The sequence below is a fragment of the Passer domesticus genome, chromosome Z, assembly GCF_036417665.1.
Source record: "Passer domesticus isolate bPasDom1 chromosome Z, bPasDom1.hap1, whole genome shotgun sequence".
Taxonomy (NCBI): domain Eukaryota; kingdom Metazoa; phylum Chordata; class Aves; order Passeriformes; family Passeridae; genus Passer; species Passer domesticus.
In genome coordinates, this window is record NC_087512.1 from 52,306,053 (window position 1) to 52,327,343 (window position 21,291).

The 21,291-nt window shown below is 39.0% G+C and overlaps 1 protein-coding gene across 7 annotated transcripts in view; it reads left to right on the top strand.

Annotated features, from left to right (window-relative positions):
• The window catches only part of MCC (MCC regulator of WNT signaling pathway), a 183,348-nt gene that overhangs the window by 112,039 nt on the left and 50,018 nt on the right, over positions 1-21,291 (top strand). For all 7 annotated transcript variants that reach the window (XM_064403762.1, XM_064403763.1, XM_064403764.1 and 4 more), the window contains 3 exons: positions 3,277-3,390; positions 10,050-10,192; positions 17,079-17,215. In XM_064403762.1, the coding sequence (XP_064259832.1) occupies positions 3,277-3,390; positions 10,050-10,192; positions 17,079-17,215 (394 nt within the window). The remainder of the gene's footprint in view (positions 1-3,276; positions 3,391-10,049; positions 10,193-17,078; positions 17,216-21,291) is intronic.

A 21,291-nucleotide genomic window follows, 5' to 3' on the forward strand; every position in this document is an offset into this window, starting at 1 on the left:
TGAACAGCACAGGCTTTGTCAGTTGACTGTTTTCTCTGTATGAAGTAGGGCTCTGTGCAGTCTGTTGCTTAAAGGTTCAGACCAATGTCTTGTACAGACAGAAACCTTTGTGCTGTCTGTATTAATTTTGTACACTGTTGAGTTCTTGATCTGTTTCAAAATCTTGTGTCATTAAGAGGCAGCCCACCTTGAACTATAAATGTATGGTATGAGCATTACTCATAGTGACTCTGCCTTATCTGTCATTGTTTGCTGAGGAGAGGAAAAAAAACCAGTATGCCATATGGCTACCCCAGTTCTCACTTTCTCAGTTGTCACAATCCTGTAGCGGTTCAGTGCTGCAAAGTTACAGTAGTGGTTGACTTACTGGTTAAGTTTTTTTAATTGAGTCTTTCCCACTTGAATAATTTGGATTATTAAACTTGATTTCTAAACATGAACTTTATTTTCCCTCCATCTAGAATACTTCTGCATAGACTGTACCTCCTTGCTCAGATGTTTCCTTTTCTGAGTTACAGCAACATCCAGAGATCATGCTCCAGTTCCCACTTCGCTTGTGATAAACAAGCACACTGGGAATGGTCTGGGAACAGTGCAGCATTACACCTTTTTAATGAATTTAGTGTATTGGAGAGGAGAGCTTGACTCTGCCATGAATACACAGTTACACTGTTGGCATCATTTGCACATCAAACAATAGTATCACAAGCAGCCCTGCTCTATTATGATAGCTTCTTCTTACCCAGTTTGCCCTTTCACTGTGTTGTTCCCGGGGTGGGGGGGGGTGTTTTGGGTTTTTCGTTTTGTTTTGGGGGGTTTTTGTTTTGTTTCAGGTTTTGTTGTTGTTTTGGGCTTTTGTGGATGTTGTTTGTTTGTTTTTTAAAAAGTGTATTAGCACTTGGAAACCAAAGCAGTTCAATTAATGAAAGGGTAATTTTGGAAGGTAAAAGATGCAACAAGCTTTCCTTGTCATTAATAAAACCATCCTTTGGTTGCTTGGAGAGGAGAGATGCTATACTGAGCACAGAGGTGGATGTAACTCACATATTTGGCAGGGGCTGCTGGGCCAGGCAGCAGGGCTGCTGTAAAACCAGGCACAATTCATGTTGTTTCTTACCCAGCTTGCAGTGTGCTAGGGGACATGAAGCACAGCTGAGCTGAACTGCAGAGGGTGAAGAGGACAAAGACACATCCACTGGAAGTCTGCCTCATTAGTTCCACTGTCCAGAGAACAAGTTGCTTTTCATTGAGATTTTCAAATTAATAGTGTCCTTTTATATTACAAAGGCCATGTGTATGGGCATTAGTAGTCTTGTATTTAATTAAAACAACAGCTGGTGATCATTTAATTACAGGGTATGAAAGGGAATGATACTTGACTATGTAGCATTGTTTTGTTCAATTTGGAGAATTGTAGCCATTTTTCATGTACTATTTGAAAGCTGTGGTGAAGAATGTGCATTTTGATGAACAAACTTGTGAGCTGCATTGCAACAATTCCACTCTGTTATAGGAATAAGGTAAAACAGCTGCTTAAAAATTGACCAGATTTCCTGAAAATCTGAAGCAAGTTATGAACAGATTGGTACAATTGGTCTGGTTCTTTTTTCTCTGCACTGTAAAATCAGTTCTGCTGAAGGCCAAAATTACTTTAAGATATTCAGGATGTTTCTGGGTTTATTAAGAGTTTTCAGTGTACATACTTCATAGAAGCTGTGTAGGATATGCCCAAAGCATGCCTGAGCTACTGAATTTTTACATGAAAAATGAGGCTGTCTTGAGAATCTTAAATGTTCTGCAACATATAATTGTGCATGTGTATAGTTGTATTGAAACAAATAACTGCATGTATGTAAGGTATTTTTGTAGTTGATGTAATAAAAGTCCTGTCAACTGAATGGACAAGTGAGGATACCCAGGGAATAACTAGTTACACAGCATTTAAAAAGGCAGAATTCACATCCAAATACCTTTTTAAAATTATCTTTCTCATCTTAAAGGCAGAGTTTTTTTCATTAACAATGGGAATACTGTATATGAAGAACCAGTTGCCCAATGTTCTGGTCTTTCTGCTGTCAGGCAGCTGCTTTCACACATCAGTATGGGAAAACAGCTACGGTTTTGCTGGCTTCCAGTATTATAAAGGTAGAATTTATATCAGAATACGACTCACTAATTGATTCATTGTAAATGAAACAAGAAAAATTACTTTTAAGTGACCCACCCAATAGAATATCAGATTGAGGGACTGAAAGTGGGTGGAGGATTAGAAGCAGAGTTTGTATTTCAGCCTGAATCTTCACAGCAGAGCAGTGTTTGCTGTGTTGCTTGGTCTGGTGTGAAAGGTCACTTCTGTTTTCATACCCAGTGTAACTTGAAGCAGTTTCTTTACAACTGCAAAGAAAGACTTTAGGGCCAGTGGCTAGTTCTCCTGGACTTTCCAGTTGTAGTTGTCAATACTTAGTGTTGAATTCTGCCTGATGAGTTTGGTGAAACGATGAATGCGGTATTTAAGGATGAGAAGAGAGTGGGAACAATTAAAATTATTTTAAGAACTGTTCTTGGTTTTTAAGTTGTGTAGCTAACCTAATTTCAATATTGTGAGTTATCGTAGCCTTTTATATATTACCGCATGCTATCAGCTAAGTGTAGAAAGTATCTGTCATCAAAAGGATCTGCTGCAGAAAGAAAAACAGTTCAGGTTCTTCATATGTGGGTTAGTAGATAAGAATCACTGAAACTCTCTGGCGTGGGACTGAGGAGAGCAACAACTGCAGAAGAGTAGCTCGCAGTGGAGTAAGCGTTAGTTGCAAAATAAAAGCAAATCCTTTGCATGGAGCTGTCCACTTTCACCAAACTGATAACCTCTATGTGTCTAAAGGCATCCAAACATGGTACATGTCATTCTATAATGCAAATCTTAGTCAACATTTTATCTAAGGTTTTGTAGCGCAAGACTCAGGCTACGTCCTAATGAAGTAGTGTTAAAGCAAATATACACATTCCTAACTGAATTATTCCTCATTGTATTTACCCTTATAAAAGATATGGTAAAGGAATGTGTGTTCTGCCTAGAAAGAAAAATTCCATGTTAAAAAAACTATTAGTTAAATTGTTAGTTGTATGTGGATTTCTTTTACACTTTGTTCTACGAAAGTTCCTATTAACTACTACAGAAGTGCAGCATTACTATAGCTGCCATATAATACTGTCTGTTCTGTAGTGCTAAGTGGCTTGTGAATTGATTAATTTGTTTCTTTCCTTTCTGTTCTCCAGCTTCATTTAGCAGCCCTGGCTTCATTAAAGGGAGACATTGTGGAGCTTAATAAGCGTCTACAACAAACAGAAAAGGAACGTGACCTATTGGAAAAGAAATTGGCAAAAGCACAGGTGAGCAATAGTAGTTCAAGATTCTGAAGATGATCCTTTGTTTTGTGCAGTCCTGGTTCCTCGGAGAGAGGATAAAATGCTGAGCAATGTCACAAGTCAAAAGGCCTAGTTGCCATGGGTTATACCTTTCATGAGTTGAAGACGTTCTTCTAAAAAAAAACCCCATAAAAATTAATTAGGTACATTTTATTAGAAGTCAATATAAGCAACAAGTGCTTTGAATTGTTGTAGAATATAAGAATTACAGGTTGCTCTCAGTGGGTTAGGTAACTGGGAGCCTTGCATTCCTGGGTCACATTTAAACACAGCACAAATTAACACTGATCAAAAGTTATTGCCAATTTTCAGTGCTTTGATGTTATGTGAGAAGTTACTTGTGACCTCAGTCGAGCTTCCAGTATGCCCGTTGGAATTGTGGAAAACATAGCCAGTGGAAAGCAAGGGGTTAAATAAGAATAAGGTTGGAGCTCTGATGCTTTCATAGCTCTTACATAGAGGCAAATTCAAGCAAGGAAACTTGAACTATTGTTTTTAATATTTCTCTCTCCTGTAAAAAAATCCTTGTTTTCAGATACTGCCATTGTACCAAGTACCTTTTATAAATAGTTAGCATTTCAAAACTAATTCAAAATGCTTGGATAGAGATAAAAAAAGCATTTTGTCCTGTAAAGTATGGCACCTTATTTGTTGTTCAGAGATGTTGTAGAATCTCCAGCCTTGGAAGTACTTGAGGCACCTGGACCTGGTCTTGGATTGGGTAAGGGACTGAGTGAGTAAGTACCAGTGGTCCCTGTAATCCTTAGCCTTTCTGTGACTTTGCAGATTTAAAATTTTCAGTATTTATTTCATTTTGATGAGACCTTTCATCTGTGTTACTTAAATTCAAGCTAAATATAGAAGTGTTTAAGCAGTCTTGATTTTCAGGCTCTTTCTTCAGTCCTCCCTTACTTTGGCCTTTGCCTGCATTCCCTGATGTTTTTTTCAGCTGCTTTAAGATTTATGGGCTTGTAAGTGATACTGTTATTGCAGACCATTAATGTAACATTCAGAAATAAAATCACTTTCATGTTTTTAATCCCCTCAGTATGTGATCCAGAGCCATGCTGAGAGTTAACATGGTTTATCAGTTATAATCCTGAGAGGCTTTTCTAATTTCTGTGGCAGTCTTGAGATAGAGTCCTCTTTCTGGCTTACAGTTTGATATGAGGCTGCATTTGACAATCATTAAACTCTCAGATGGATTCACTGTGTCCACATTATTCTGCACGACTGCACTGACTTTATTGTTGTTATTTATAACTCCGGAGGGTCTGGTGCTAAGCACAGGTTTTTGTTAGTGTTTTGTTTTTATTTCTGGGTCTTTATTTAAAAATAGAGGTATTATCTCTCAGCCAGTGAAGAGTGCCTTGTAGGTGTTCCCATACAGTACCAAATACACACTGATGTCAACTGGGATTAAGGATCAGTTCTTAATACCAATTAACATGTGCTCTGTTAGCTCAAGATTGTTTAGTGTTTTCTTTGATGGGTTACCAGTTACACATGCCTACATAGTGCTTGGTTTGTAGTGCTGGGGGTTTTAATTGATATTGAGCCATGCAAACATAAACATAATGATCAGTGCCTCCTGACCTGTGAAGAGTACACAACTGAAATATCTGAAATATCTGATTGCTGGATTTCAGATTTAAAAAAATAAGTATTTTTAATGAACAGTTTTATATAAAGGTTTAATGATTTATCTCTTTGTAGTTCATTTTTTTCTAAAGCCCTCAAGAGAATAGAATTTAGTATGTGTTAAATAAAATACAAATCTTTCTTAAGGAATTCAAATCATTAAACAAACACAACTCATATATTGAATATGTTGGCAGTGCTTAAGTACTGAGACATACACTGGTAAAGCCACTGCACCTTGCCTTATTTTTCTAACTGCATACCAAGTACTTGTGCCACTTAACATTTTTTTTTTAACTTTTCTTCCCACTCCACAGAGATTTGTTCATTATTTTTTCCTCTACAGCCTCTTTCTAATGTGAATCAGAGGTTCAGAAGGCATAAATCAAATAGGATGTGTTTGAGGTTCTGCATAACTGTACTCAGATGCTAGTGGGTCAGTATTAAATCTCTGTTCTGCATCTGGACTGTACTTATCAAGGCAGCACGTTTCATTTTAGCTAGCATGTTAAATGCTCTCTGGAGCAAATAGCTCTTAAAATACATTTTTGGTAATACTTTTCCTATCATTTCATGAGGCATGTGAGGCATTTGGAAGAAAGGATTAGTGATTTGCAGAGTGGAGGTGATTTGGGGAACCACAACTCAAGTAAGAGATGACAAATGGTGATGAAAGCTAGCTGGACAGCATGGGCTGAAGATTTTGTGAAGTGATGTAATTGATTAGTGGTTGATGTAGCATACTCTCTTCCAAATCTGCAACCTATGGAGACCAGATATAACATTTCTCTACGTGCTTCTATTATTTCAGTAACATAGCAGATCTCTGTCTCTATGTTTTTGTCAGTGTACAAGTCAGCAGTAAAGTGATCTCTTGAATGAAATTTGCTATGAAACGCTGGTAAACCACAACTAATGTCTTCCAAAAATCTTCCTGTGATTATGAGCAGTGTTGTGCTTTCTACTGGCTCTGTGTAGCACAGTATCCTGCTTTGACAGTGATAAACAGTGGGAGTCTGAAGGGAGAGCATAAGAAATGCACAGAGAGAATTTTTCCCTTTCATGTCCCCCACCTTTCTGCCAACATCTGTGGGCAGGAGGCCACATCACATTTTATAGTCCTCTATAGTCCTGTTCTCCATGGATTTATATAATCTTGTTTCTAATCTATCTGTATTCTTGGCAATATCCTGTGACATTGAGTTCTGCAGTTCTGTGATTGAGCATGGGATTTAATAACATGCTGGATGTTTCAGCAAGTACAACAAGAATAGATAATTCACTTACTATATTTTTCTTATAATTTCATCTCCTTTCACAAGGTTGTCCTGCTCTCTCATTCTTTGTGTTTAGTCATTGTTATTTTGGATTTTTATAACATCTCTAGACAAAGAATGTGCTGTATTGTTCTGGATCCTGTGTCACAACAGTAAGCCTCATTATGCAGTAATAGTTTTTTGCCATCCTCTTGATTCTTCAGAATATAGAGAGGAACAGCAGAATTTCAGTATAAGAATAAAACCAACACTCTGTAGACATATAAGAACAGAAGCAATATTCTCTGTAGACATGTAAGAACATGTGAACTTCACAGGAAGACTTCAGTTTCTCATTTAACAGAGAAACTTGAAATAGGAATTCATGATGTTCAAATGAACATTGAAATTACTTGTTTTGTTGTGTGATGTCCTTGTCTGACATGGATTAATTCTGTGTGCTTGTATTCATTTTCCACATTAAGTATACACAGAACATACCACAGAACAATTAATTCTGACCAAGCATGCTTTTCTGATTGAAGATTCAGTGCTATCGACTTGTTTTTATACTTAAATTTAGATTAATGGATTGCTGCTTTTAAATTGCTGCTCATCTCAAATTAAAACACTGTATTAGTTGAGCAAAGATTTTTAGCTTTTGTAATCCTGTTAGACAGGTTTATCAGTGTGGCTTGTTCAGGTGATGACTTGTGTTCTTGGTGAACAACACCACAGCCAGTGTTTGTCTCTGCAGGGCCTGGGGCACTGGGGCATCTCTTAGTGAGCCCTGCTGCTAGTACTTTGGTTTGTTGTTTGTTTGGGGTTTTTTTTATTTTTTTTTAGCTCTGATTGAACACTGCAAATTTAATGTAAACATTAACAGAATTTAACACGTTGCTAGTGTTTCTTTCACTAAGAATCTATGTACATTAATAGGAAATAGAATGACTTGTTCAGACAATAAGCTTGAATTAAAATGTTGTCTCTTGTCATCCTTCTCCCTCATACACTTCTTGCTGTTTTTTCCCAGCATCAAGAGATCAGACAATGGTGCTTCTAACCATTTTTAATTTTTATTGTAAATGAAATAACCTTTTTAATCTGTATCAACTTATATTGAGAACTGTGCTGGAAACTTCTCTCCTGACTCCAACAATTAACTGCTCATCTTTTGCAGCCTCTCAGTGTTGCTTTCTCAGAGAATTAGACCTCTTAAAGGTTTTGAGACTGGAGCTCTTAAGTATGAGGCTGGAAGAAAGATGAGGAAAAGGGGTATAAGGTATTTATTGTTTCTTATTAAAGGTATTGGTATTTATATTTACCTTGTATTGTGTGACTGACATCCAAATAAATTTTAAGAGCTGGATGTGTACACCTTGGAAAGAATCTGATGGCAGATTGCTGTTTTGAGACTCAAAGCATAAAGAAACTAAGGAGGGTGGTGAACAGCCACAGTACCCTAGAGAAAAACTTTAGCAGTGGGTAACAAACATGCATTTGTTTCTTTTCCTTTTTAAGTTTTCAGATGACTGTTCCATAATAAAGAGAAATTCTGAATAGCCAGAAGAATTTTCCACTGGTGCATTTTGGGATTCATACTGAACCATGTTTCCATTGGTTGGAATGCTTTTGCCATTTTTTCTTGGTGGCTGACCAGAACTTAGGAGATGCATTTCTGTTCCCTGCCTCAAAGACAGACCAGTTCTTAGCATCATGGCCTGTCTTTTACAGAGGTTTCCTTTCAGCCTCTTCAAGTTGCTTTTACCTGAGATAATCAAGAGCTCTTCTAAAAAATCAAATGTGAAGCTATTATTGTATATTTTCCGACTTCTGGTTGTTCACAAAGTGCATCTGTCACCAAATGATGTTATCCTGAGAAATGGCTGGAGAAAACAGAAGTCAAGTCGTAATGTGGCTGAGACCCATTAGCAAAAGTCCATATATCTTCAGTCAGTGTAAACAAATTCTGCTTTTCAGTGCATAGCTTAGAAAGACAAAAATTGTTGTGATTGGGGTTTTATTTATTGTCTGGAAACAATTATTATACACTCTATCTGAAACATCCCTTTGATTTAAAAGTTAAAAAACCCACAAGTGCACATAATAGATTGATTTTGATAATGCTGAGGTAGCATTTGTGGGCATATATGTGTGTCAGAGGAAATTCAGGTTTAGAAAGGCTGAAGAATCAACTCTTTATTGCCCCTAAATCTGCTTTAAAGCTTTTGTGAAACACTTTCTGTGTGTTATTTCTGCACTTTGAAAGCTTCAGAAAGATACAGTGTTAAGATGTGGAAATGTGAGAAATGAGCTGTAGAATGATCCTGCTGTAAAAGACTCATCATAACGTACATGTACAGCCATATTACCAACATTAAGTTTCATAAGCCAAGTGAACATTATCAGTCTTCTGAAATGTGTTCCTTTTTTCTCCTTTGCAGTGTGATGATACAATCTGTTTTTCTTACTGTAGGTGAAAGTGATTTTTACCACAGCTGAAGGTAGAAACTATTTTGTTGTAGTCTGTGGAGGGATACTCTGATGTCTGTGCTACTTTTAAGTGTGCATATTCATGGAAGTTAAAAACTGTGGAATAAATTTTTTTAAAAATAAAAATGTTATTGAAGTTTATTGTTAATTTTAATTTTCAAGCAGGTTTTTATATAGATTATGTTCTCAAGCTGTGAATATAAGTGGCCAAAAATATGGGAGCAAATTATGAAAATTTTTGCACACATACTACTTCATTGTTTTTGTAGTCCAAAGGGTTTAGGGAGTTAGCTTGTATAGAGTGTTCACTTGATTTGAAAAAAAACCCACCTGTTTGATTCAGCAGTTTTGGAGGACCTTCAGTATTGCTATCAATTTTGGTCCATAGAAATGCTAGGATTTTACATTGCAACTCTTCAGTTAATAGTACAAAACCCACACTTCTTAAGTGCCTTGTGACTTTCCTTTTTTTGACAACGTGGTACTCGGCATTGTGTGATTGCAAGGAGGCTTGACTGAAGGGGGTCAGAAGCAAAATGTTAGAAATCAAAGCAGAGCTTCAATCAGCATGCAGTGCTGGCTTGTCATTGCAGTGGTTTGTAATGGTTTGTAATTGAAATAGAGCATATGCTGGCCTGAAGAGTAAGCCAGGGAGACTACATTTCAAATGCTGTGGGAAGGAAAAAGGAGAATTTTGTGATATGTATTAAAAACAAGCAGTCATGTAGCTCTTTAATTGTTCAAATCATGAGCATTTTATTGGAGATTACGAACATATTAAAAATATGCTGTTATCTATAAACATTAATAAAAACAAGTACTTACACTAGAGAAGAAGTTATAACCTCAAAAGTGTGATTACTTTATAATAATGTGGTTTCTGCTGTAGGATTTGTTCTAATTCAGACCACATGAGGGAGATCCTAAGATTCAAAGATTAATTATTTATAGCTATTCTGAGTTGCAAATAGTGGGGTTTTTTTCAAGCAGAAATGGCAACTTCTCTTTAGGAAAAAAACAAGGGAGTACACTGCATAGTCTGTCAGTTCCTCAAATATTGTAACTGCCTACCTGCACGTGCCTGTCAATGTTTTGTATTTGTCCTTTTCTCTTGCTAACTCACTCTTGGTTTGAGGAGTAGGAAAACCATAGTGCAGTGCACTCTTGGCCTGTGCCCAATCTCCCTGCAGTTGTCCATAACACCCTTTCTGTTTCCTTGCTTCTCTGCTGCAGTGTGAGCAGTCCCACCTGATGAGAGAGCACGAGGATGTGCAGGAGCGAACAACTCTGCGCTACGAGGAGCGGATCACAGAGCTGCACAGCATCATTGCCGAGCTCAACAAGAAAATCGATCGGCTGCAGGGAGCAACCATAAGGTACTGCAGCTTCCTGGGAATTCTGGGCCAGGGCAAGACTGGTGCAAGACATGGTGTGAGTTATACTCTAATGATGACGACTTTCAGGCTTGTCATGACGGATACAGAATAGCTGCCCATAATTAAGTTGTGTGTTCTGCAGGGTATCATGCCAAGCACCCAGGAAGTGCTACCTTCTGTCTGGCAAAGCCACACTTTGCAAAACCTGACAAGCACTGCAAAACATGCACTGTGACATATAAATATTCCTTTTTGTAATGTGCCAGTGTGCCATATAGGTGATAGCAACAGTGTGTAAAAGAAGGTGAAGGCACCCGACTTGAACCTCTGCTTTGAAATTTGTTTTTCAGCCTCTTGTAGATCATCTTAGCCGTTTATGGGAAAGATATGGTTCAAATAGATATCAGTAGGTTTTGCCTCTTCATGTGCTGGCATTTTTGACAAAACACAATGGTACAAATCATGTTGTTGTCTGGTTCTGCTGCAGCAAAGCTTGGGGTATTACACTAGGTTGTTACTGTGTTAAAATAAAACTTACATTTGACTACATGGAAACATTTTTCCTCACTTGTTTTTACATATTATTTGAATGTAGAAAAGTTGGACTAGAGTGCAGAAGGAGTTTCCTAAAGTTTACCTAGTGAAGATGCAACAATACGCCAGAATCTGTGGATTTTCTAGAGAACATCAAGTTAGATTTGATGCATTTGTGGGTAATGTTGATGTGGTGCTCTGGCTATGTAGCCAATTTTCAGTTTTCCTTTACCTATTAGTTGCACTTTTTTTTTTTTGGTAATTGCTTCATTTCTTCATTGTAAATACTTATGCTAGCACAAGGCAATGTTGTTACAATTACTCACTTAATCTTTCATTAAAATATTGGAATGGAAAAAGAAGAATGTTTGGTGTACCATAAATAAGAGGAAATACCATCACATACATATTTACCCCTACTAAAGCAGAGCTAGAATCACATGTTCATGTTATTTAAGAACATAAATACTGTTGCCTATGAGATGATTATAACTAGCAATGGTCATGGTGAGATTTCTCAGATATTTTCTGCTGGTAGTAGTTCTCTGAAAAAAATCCCATGAGTCCCTTCTTCATTTATATTTTATTCTTCATTTATATTTATATTTTTCTTTATGATACTTCTGCAGACAAACTTTCCATTTGTCTTTTGAAAAAACTAGTTGAAAAGCAAAATATGAGAAAGCATGAGAGCTGCACTGATTTTTTTTCTTCTTGAGTGACAGAAAAACTCTATGACATTTAAGAAGAATTATTACATAGAATTCATAAAAATGGTGCGTTTGGAATCCTTGTGGCAAAGTAAATGCTAAGTAGAGTACAATTACAAGCTACTGGAATCAGGTGGATAACTCTGAATGTTTAACCATGTCCATGAATGAGTCAGCTGTGACATGCACAGGAACGTGAGGTGTAAGAACCAAGCCTAATGGGATGTACATGTTGCTTTTCATGAAAAATAAAGTTTTTCTGTCCCTTTTGGGCAGTTCTGGCCTTTAAAGGCATCAGAACAATACTGCTGCAACAGGTGCCACACCATTATCATGCCACTCCAGTTTAATTCAATCATATGAGAGCTTGTTTTGCTCAAACAGCTGGAATGCCTCATCTGGTTGTATTTGTTTTGGTTTTATTAGTAAGAACAAAAATTGTTTGTTAAGTTAGTGGCTCTTTTTGTTTCCTTTAATGATGGAAATAGCTTATTTTCTTTGGCAGGCCAATAATTTGGTGTCTGGGGAACAGAGGAGTAATATCCCTTCTGAAAATGGAAACTGAATGGATTCCACAGGGTTTGTAAGGCCAGCTGAAAGAAGGAGAACTGATACCTCCTACTGTGGCTTTCTGTAAATCCACTCTGGGATGCACATGTGTCAGTCTTGAGAAGTTGTCTGTGCATCCCACAGAGCAAGGGTGGTGCAGTTACTGTCCTTGCTGGAGCAGGTGTGACTCACAGCGCTCCACCCTTGGCTCTGGGAGCTGTTGAGTCCAGGAGCTGGAGCAGAACAGTCCTGAGTAAAGATGTTCTGGACCGCAGCCCTGCTGAGGCCTCAGCAGTTACACTTTCGTCTAAAACAGAAGGATTTTAATTTTGATTTGTCTCTTTGAAACCTGCAGGTAGTATTGAGCAGAAGCTTTAGTTGTGCTGCCACAAAATTTGGGCTGTCTTTCTGGAAGCAGAGTTTACAATAATTGCATAACCAATTAATGTTTCCCCAATGCTGACACAGTGACTGTGTGCACCTTTTTCACATATTGATTTTAGATTACAAAAATAAACTAACGTGTAGCTTCATGTACCTCTGCACTATGACATTCTTTATAGTTCCTAAACACAAAAATATTTTGGTAATAATTAGAAGAAACCAGTGCTTCATGAAGGGTATCTGACTATCCTTTTAAATTGTATTATATTTATTTGAATGCGAGCAGTGCCCTCAGAATGTGGGACAAAAAGTAAGGATACACTGTGTTTAAATCTGAATAAGGTGTTGCAACAGTTTGAGGAGGAGTGTTGGCAGGTTGTATAAGCTGGTTAATATTCTCCATTCTGAGAATTTTTGTCTCTGTTTTTTGATGTGTGTTGTGGTTTTTTTGCTTTTGCAGCGTCAGAGTTTAGAACTGTAATGGCTTTTGCTCATGCAGTTTAGTAATGCCATCTCTAGAATCATGGAGGGGTTTGGGTAGGAAGGGACTTGTAAGACCATCTAGTTCCAACCCCTGCTATGGGCAGGGACACCTTCCACAAGACCAGGTGGCTCAGGGCTCTGTCTAGTTTGGCCATGGATGCTTTTGGGATTGAGGCAGCCACAGCTTTCCTGGGAAAGAAGAGACCTTAAGTCACATGTCAATGCATGTGTCTCTTCCCAGGTGTGTCTGATATGCTGATCCCAGTAGCAGTAATCCTACAGGAATATTTTTAGAAGTTTGCAGGATTTTTCTAGGTTTGCCAGCCATTTCTTGGGTCCATGTGTGTGGCCTCACAACTTAAGCTGCAGCTCTTGCTCTGCATTCTTCCAGCATTCCTTGAGGAAAATGAGTTCACCATGCTTGGGGGAGCAAGCCAGCATTCATCTGCAATTGTCTCATCTCCATACTGCTGATGTTCTGGACAGCCTAGCTGGTTTGGAATCCCCCCTCCAAAGAGAGGCATGAGTTACAGTGCTCAAATACTCACATGCAAGTAGATGAGCCTCTGTTGCCAAAGATCTCTGACCTTTGACAAGGTGCATGCAATTTTATCTCAAAGTGTACAGCCTAGAAGATGGGAAAACACGTTGAATGGATCTTCCCACAGAATCATATTGTAAATTCTTGGACACAAAGGACACACCCAGTAACTCAAGGACAAAAAGGATTTAGAAATTACACAGTAGACTACTAAAATGTAATAATGTCTGTATTCAAGGTGAAAATTTCTGACTTCAGAAGTTTTTAGTATAGCCTCCAATTCATTCAAACTTGTCTCTTTTTTCTTAATAATTTCTTCGGCTGTCAAAATCATCTGTAACTTCAGCATGTGACTGACAGTTTTTCTTAGATGTCAAATTGAGGTTCAAGAAAAGGAAAAGAGAGATGTCTAATTGCTTTTAGTTCTAAACCAGTGGCTGTTTGAGTACATCTGCAACTCTAAAAATAGCGAGCAACTATAACAATACCAGACAGAAGTATACTGCTAAGTTCTGCTAAGAATTACTTGAAACAGTTGTCAAGAAACCCATTACTGTAAATATAACCCATTACTGTAAAATAATTTGTTCAGAGTTACAACTTTATTCTGAGATACGTTTAGAAAGTGTTGGAAGTTAATGGAGAAGAAGGGTAGCAAAGAGACTACAGCATCACAAGAAACAACACAGCACTTACAGTCACATGTACACAGTGACCTGGAAGTCTAATTCTGGCTTCTAAATATGCACTAGGTGGAACCTAGCACATACTGGATTCATTGCAAAGGGCAATGTGGATGTGATAATGTTGGCTTCAGTGTACAGTGCCCACCTCCACCTGCCCTCAGTGATTAATTTCTGTGCTGTCTCAAGTGTGTCACAATTGTTCACAGTGAGCTAGTTCAGGGGGACTAGTCAATATTTGTGCACATACACGTGTAGTATTTTCTATCTGAGGGTCTTAGAGGGTTTTAAAAATAGTTTTTTTAAGTTAAATGATTGTTGAAAAACTGCTGGCACCTGTAGTACAAAGCTATGGACTGTTTGCAACCATGAAGAAAACATGCAGCTTGCCAGTGTTCTGTGGTGTGAAAGGATGCTGAAAAATGTGCAATTTTGCTCACTGTTTTAACAAAATTTTCTGAGTGTCTGTGCAGCACTCTGGTTCTTGGTTGCACCTGATCGACAAGAAAGCAATTGGTAAGAAGTAATTGAAAACCACAGGCTTTTTTCTCTAATCCTCCAGTCCTCTGTGTTTAGAATGGCTTGATCTGGCCTTAATTGCCCCCAACTTACCGTGACATTCCAGCAAGTGGAACCATCAGGGCCCATAACAAAACGAATGCCTGCTTTTTACATCCAAGCTGTCGCTAATGACAGCAATAAGGAAGTTGTAATGCTTCCACCTTCTGGGTTGTGTGGCTGGAGTCCTGTGGCTGGTCACTGTCAGCTGTCGAGCACCTTGCATTTCCAGTGTCACTGGAGGACTCTTTCCTCTGTTTTGGACAAAGAAATGTCTCAAACAGCATCTTTTGTTACTGCCAGCATCAGTTTTAATGGCAGAACGTACATTTGTGATATATCAGTGCCCTTGAATTCCCCCTTGAATTCTTGCCGTCAGTCTGTTTCCAGTCTGTTCTCTCATGGTGGAGCACTGATTGACCTAGCTGCCACATTATCTGAAATGGATTTCTGATCTTTCTGGTCAGTTTTTAAAAGCATTAGTTCATTTAGAAACTGTTTTCTGGCTTGAATTATCAGAAGAGTGAGAGTCCTACTGCATGACATACTTTTCACTGTCCCAAGATACTGAGGGGCACTTAAACTGAAAAACCCAGAACTAGTGCTGGCTAGATGAGGCTGTGTTGTATTTTAAACAGAAAAATCTGTGCAAGAAGACCCCAAAGAAGAGTGGTGAAAAATTATTATTATGTGTGCTGTTGCTTTAGGGCCAGTAGAGCTTTTTATACATTTGTAGAGGTAATTCAGGTTTTAAAAATGTAAGACTAATTGTTTCATAAACGAAAAAAATCAATTACCTTCAGAAAAATTACAACTGTTTGAGTGCTTGGTAATTGTTTTGTCTAAAGCTAATTACTAGTGGCTTTTTTTGTGGCTAATAATAGACTGGTTCATGGACATTAACTGACGCATATGTGTCTTCATTACACTGTTTTAATTCCTGCTATTCATTACTAGGTTCTATCACTCTCTTAAGTATTGCTTGGTGCTTCCAAGATCTTTCTTTGATGTAAGTGTCAGTGTTTACAAGCTGACCTGCATTTTGTTTAGTAATAGTAGACACAAAGTGCTTCTATTAAAGTCGCACTTTGTTTGCAGTGAAGCAAATGTAAGGGCTAGAAGAGCATGGTAGAAATTGCATCTCACTACCTTGGGAAACCCTGCTTGGCAAGCAAGCTGGAAGTCCTTTTTTGGGTTTCATTGAGGTACTAAGTTCTCACCTCTGCATCTCTGAGAGCAGACTTTACTTCTGTCATTGATGCCTGCATCTATGGGCCATCTTGTCTGCTGTTTTGCCTGACAAATCGAGACACACCTCTTGGCTGAATCCTGCAAGAAACGCTCATCACCATGTAGCACACACACAACAGACCTAACATTATAGATAATCCTCCCAGATGGAGATCCCCAGATAGGTCTTTGCTGCTTCTCATTTCCAAAGCCAGATGGTTCCATTCTCACACTTTTCTGCTGAATCTGCAGCAAAATTAATCTCTGCATGTGATTTAGTGTGCACAAAATGGTGGCTGTTTGTTTTCTATCAGAGGGGGCCCTGCACCTGGATAAACTAGTGTTTTTCCAGTGTTTAAAATAGATACTTTAATGTAAAAACAGTTGCTATGAAAGAAAAAAAAAAGTGAATCTGAGTTAAATCAGCAAATGGATCAAAAGAAAAAAATGTTTACAAATGTTCACAAGCAAAGCTATTATTCATTTACTTATCTTCTTTCCCACTGCTTTGAACTCTGTGTGGAGACGGGAGAGAAAAGCCCTAATTTTTTAAGCTCATTAGCTTTAGCTAAAGTATTCTGTGTTCTCAATTATTTTAGTTGAACCAGCTTGACAAATAAACTAAAACCTAGATAACTGAGGCTTTTTCCACTAACTCCAGCTGTTCAGTGCAGTGCTCACTTATCCATTCCTCTCTCTTTTGGGAAGAGAAAATTTTAAAAAAACAGTCTCCAAGAGCATTTTGATTCACAAATGCAGGTACTTGCATGTGCCTGACTACTTTGCACACGAACTGGTGACATCCTTGAACTGAGAAAGGGACCAAAACCAGTTACTTCTAATCCACTTTGGGATCAAAGCCACTTGTGCTGATTTGTGTAAATTATCAGCTGGGAAGTTACTTCAGAGCAGTCTATGTACTTGCACACATCCTTGGTAGCACTCAGTTCCACCCACTGCTTTTTTCTCCAGTGTCCAGGAGAAATAATGAAGTTGGGAATAAAGAAATGGAAGCCAGGCAACAACTGCTGTGGGTGGGTGTTACGGACATGGCACAGTGGCTTTGCAGTGAAAGTTTAAAGTCATCTCTACTGATTGGACAAAACACTTGTGTGAATTGGATCCTGTGGCTCAGCTTATGGGTCTGAAATGAGTGTCACGAAGATGCACTTCTCCTCCAACAATTTAATTTCTGCCTTTGCTCTCTCTGTCAGGGAGGAGGATGAGTACTCGGAGCTGAGGTCGGAGCTGAGCCAAAGTCAGCAAGAAGTTAATGAAGACTCGCGCAGCATGGACCAGAACTCTGTCTCAGTGCCAGAGAACCAGTCCACCATGGTCACTGCGGATGTCGGTGAGTTGTGTTCTTAGCAGACGAGATGGCTTCCCACAGCAGAAATGTATCATAGCTTTTGAAATGCAAATCCAAGCATTTAGTGAGGAAGTGAATTAATATAGGATGTGTTAATCACAATTGATGCTGAGCTTCTACAGACTGTGAACTTAGATGTGAAGTAATCTTTGTACCTTGACTGTAGAAACGTAGAATCATTAAGTTTGGAAAAAATCTGTGACATCGAGTCCAACCGCAACCCAGCACTGCCACCATGAGCACCGTTAAATTTAGTTATTGTCCTCCACTGCCATACCCACATAGTTGTTGAACACTTTCAGGCATGGTGACTCCACGCACCTCCTAGGTACTGTCTTCCAACGCTTCACAATCGTGTCCATGAACATGTTTTTCCTGATATCCAATCTAAACCTCCCCTGCTACAGCTTGAGACTGTTTGCTCTTGTCTGGTCACTTGTTACCTGGGAAAAGAGTCGGACCTTCACCTGACTGCAGCCTCTTCTCAGTTGTAGAGAGCAGTAAGGTCCCCCCTGAGCCTCCATTTCCCCAGAAGCAGACCTTCTAGCAGAATTCTGGTGCAATCCTCACTATGACAGATTTCCAGAATTGTCTTCAGTATTCTGTTCCTGTTTTCTATACTATATAGTTTATGAGTGCAAGACCTGCAACAGCACATTTGTATTTTCCTATCTGTGATTTCTGCGATCGAAACATTGATACAACAGTATCAATAATAATGTGACTGTGAAGTGTCTGACCTAGGAATTCAAGACATTTACTAGAGTTTTTTATAGTAATAAAAAAGTTAATGTTTTACTTTCAAAAGCTGGTGCTTACTGTTAAGTTCCTATTTGAACAGATACAAATATGAAGGTTTTTTATTCTTGATTTTCTTCTTACCAAGAAAAAAAAGAAACTAATTCGCTTTGCAGGGTTTATTTTGTCTTCATGAAGTGAAGCTGAACTAGGGTTTATGGATATAAACAGCAAGTTGTGTAAGTTTGTTCTAACAATGAAAAACATGGCAGTAGAATGGTGTACAGTGTAGACACCTAAGTGTAGAAGCTAAGGGAGATGATGTGTCTGTCTCAAAAACCAACAGACAGCTCTGGAGCCAGCCAAGGATTCTTGGTAATAACACACTCTGAGAAGGAACAGGGGATGTAGCTGAAGAGAAGAGAACTGTGTGGAGGTACAGGCAGCACTCTTCAGAGACAAGTGTCCTTGTTCAGCTCCAGGACATGAGCACAAAGCACAGGGATGAAGCTGAGAAGGAGAATGTGTTGTAGAGGGGAATCCAGCTCACCTAAGACTCCAGAAGACCTCCCAGCCATTTCTAGAAAGGTCTGAAAAAACAGATTGCCCTTAATAACTAATTTGCATAGAAAGGGAGAAACTTACTTCCAGAGCGGGAAAAACTTAGCTGTTATAGGTAAAAATGAAGTAGGCCCAATTCTAATAAAAATAAAAATTTGTTCGTGACCGTGTTACAGTCCCGACAGCAAAGAATCCAACTGACAGCACAAAACCCCTGGGAGATAGGCTGGGTGAATGTGGATTTGGCCTCTATCGCACCAAATCGTCCACACTGGCTGCTCCGAGGGGACAGCTTTTATACCCTATTTTGCCCGCGGCAGGGTGCCTTTGTTTCTTTTCAGAGTTCTTCATATTCAAGTTGGTTCTTTCTTCAGTCTGAACTGCACAAAGCTTCCATCTGTGAATAGATTAATGCTTCTCCCCGATTCCCGGAATCCTGTATTCAGGCGGCAGGTGTTGATGGCCCTTGTTATCTCAGATGGGTATCTTTGCAGGCCATCATCTTTGAGCGTCTCTGGATATATGCCCATCTCCTGTGCAGCCGAGATTCCCTTTGTATGTCAATGACATGGTATTCTCTTGCCAGTGTGCCATGGTTTCATCGTCTTGAGAATGAAATCCCTAGCCCCCCCGCCCGTACAGCCAGTTTAATTAATGTACTTTATAGAAGTCTATATTTTATCGGCACAAATTACTAACTATATCCCTAACATTACCTATAAACAGGTCCACAAAGCCCAGGGTGCTTGCTTTGCATATGCAATACTGCACCCTGAACAGGTGCATCATGCCAGAGCCAGGACTGGTGATCTTCTTCTCTCTTCTTCTCTCTTCTTCTCTCTTCTTCTCTCTTCTTCTCTCTTCTTCTCTCTTCTTCTCTCTTCTTCTCTCTTCTTCTCTCTTCTTCTCTCTTCTTCTCTCTTCTTCTCTCTTCTTCTCTCTTCTTCTCTCTTCTTCTCTCTTCTTCTCTCTTCTTCTCTCTTCTTCTCTCTTCTTCTCTCTTCTTCTCTCTTCTTCTCTCTTCTTCTCTCTTCTTCTCTCTTCTTCTCTCTTCTTCTCTCTTCTTCTCTCTTCTTCTCTCTTCTTCTCTCTTCTTCTCTCTTCTTCTCTCTTCCCTTTCCCACTTCATCCAAAGACCACTTCCATGTGCTTATATAGTAGGTCAGGGCCTAACCTGACCCAGTTTCCATGCCAAGTGTGTATTTGTGAGCTTTTGTGGACCCTCTGAATTTCATCATTCCTTTGACCACAAGCATCTGCAAATCTTGGGTGCTCCCTTTCCCTGAAGGGTAGGCTCACAGATAACAGTGGACAAAGTAAGAACGTTATCTCTAGGGATTCCAGCATTTCTTCCATGTTTTCTTTCTATCCATAGACTCTGTCCTTCTTGGATGTTGTTTCCATATTCCTGTGAAAATAAATTGCACACATACATATAAATACTGGAATATGTATGATTTTAAATGCTTCTAGATACAGGTATATGAGGATAAAAAATTGTGCTGTAATCACCCATGTGTATAACTTGCTTACTGCCCTGATAGAGTGACTGCCCCTAATTGGTGACTTAGTAAAACCAGTAATACCTCATGACACTCTTATGTGTGTGGATCTGCTGCTCTGTTGCTACAGGCACTAAAACACCTACAGGCAGAGCTGTGTATTCTCTCCTGTATGTCTTGCAGAGCTTGTGATTGGGCTATGCTGGTTTTCTGTCAGAAATGGGGTTCTCACATTGTAAACTATTTCTTTTATGGGCGAAATGTCACCATCAGAGCAAATCCCAGCAAACAAGGTCTTGTGACAGTTGTTTAAATGTACAAAATGTTCATTACAGAAGATGTTATGGAAAATAGCTAATTCAAGCAAACAAAACACAACGTTTTTACAAGTAAGCATCCTGCTTGCTATATCCTGCTTGTGAGTGAGTGGTGGTATTATTATGAAGGGCTTTTTAGGTATTACTATAACACATGGGTGGCTGCTAATTAGGAATTAGTGAAATTACTTCCCAGAAAAAACTTTTATATGTTGCCCATTCAAATTTTTCATGCAATGCTATAACATCATTCTAAACTCTTCTTTTTGGTCAACAGTAGGCTTGTGTTTATATCTGTTAGGCTGTGGAGTTATGTTAATGATAATGAGTTTGCAGTTTTTTACTTTCTGTTCCTCCTATTCCTTCCAGCAGCTCTCAGTCTTCCCTTGCACAAGGAGGTTTCAAGGCAGTCTGCAATAATCTGGTGACTCAAGTCTGTTACAATTCCAACCCAGTTCAATGCCATACTGCTTTAGTGCCCTGCAAGATCCAGGGCTGTGAGACTACCATGAAGTTCTAACCATGGTGAAGTGCTTTCACCAGCAGTACAGGAATCACAGCCTCCACCAAGAATGCCTGCCAATGTTTTTAGTGGGATAGAGAAGCTGCGGGTGCACTGCAACCTCATAGTGCACCCCTTGAGTGCTCTGCCGTGGGTAGCTACTGCAGACTCTGACCTAGCCAGCCAGAAGTACTGACTGGCACATCCAGGAGACAGCGCAAGGGTGAATTCTGCCACAGGTCTCCCTTAGAATCTGCCACGCACTACTGCCATCTCTGTTCTTCACCAGAGATGAACCTAAGAGAAACAAAAATAATTTATGGAGTGAGCTAGCAAGGTACAGAGACCCACTTGTTTTCACATAAGTGGAGGATGCTATGGCAGTGGACAGTAGAGGAGTTTTGCCTGAAGACAGGGAAGGAAGTCATTCTGTGTGAT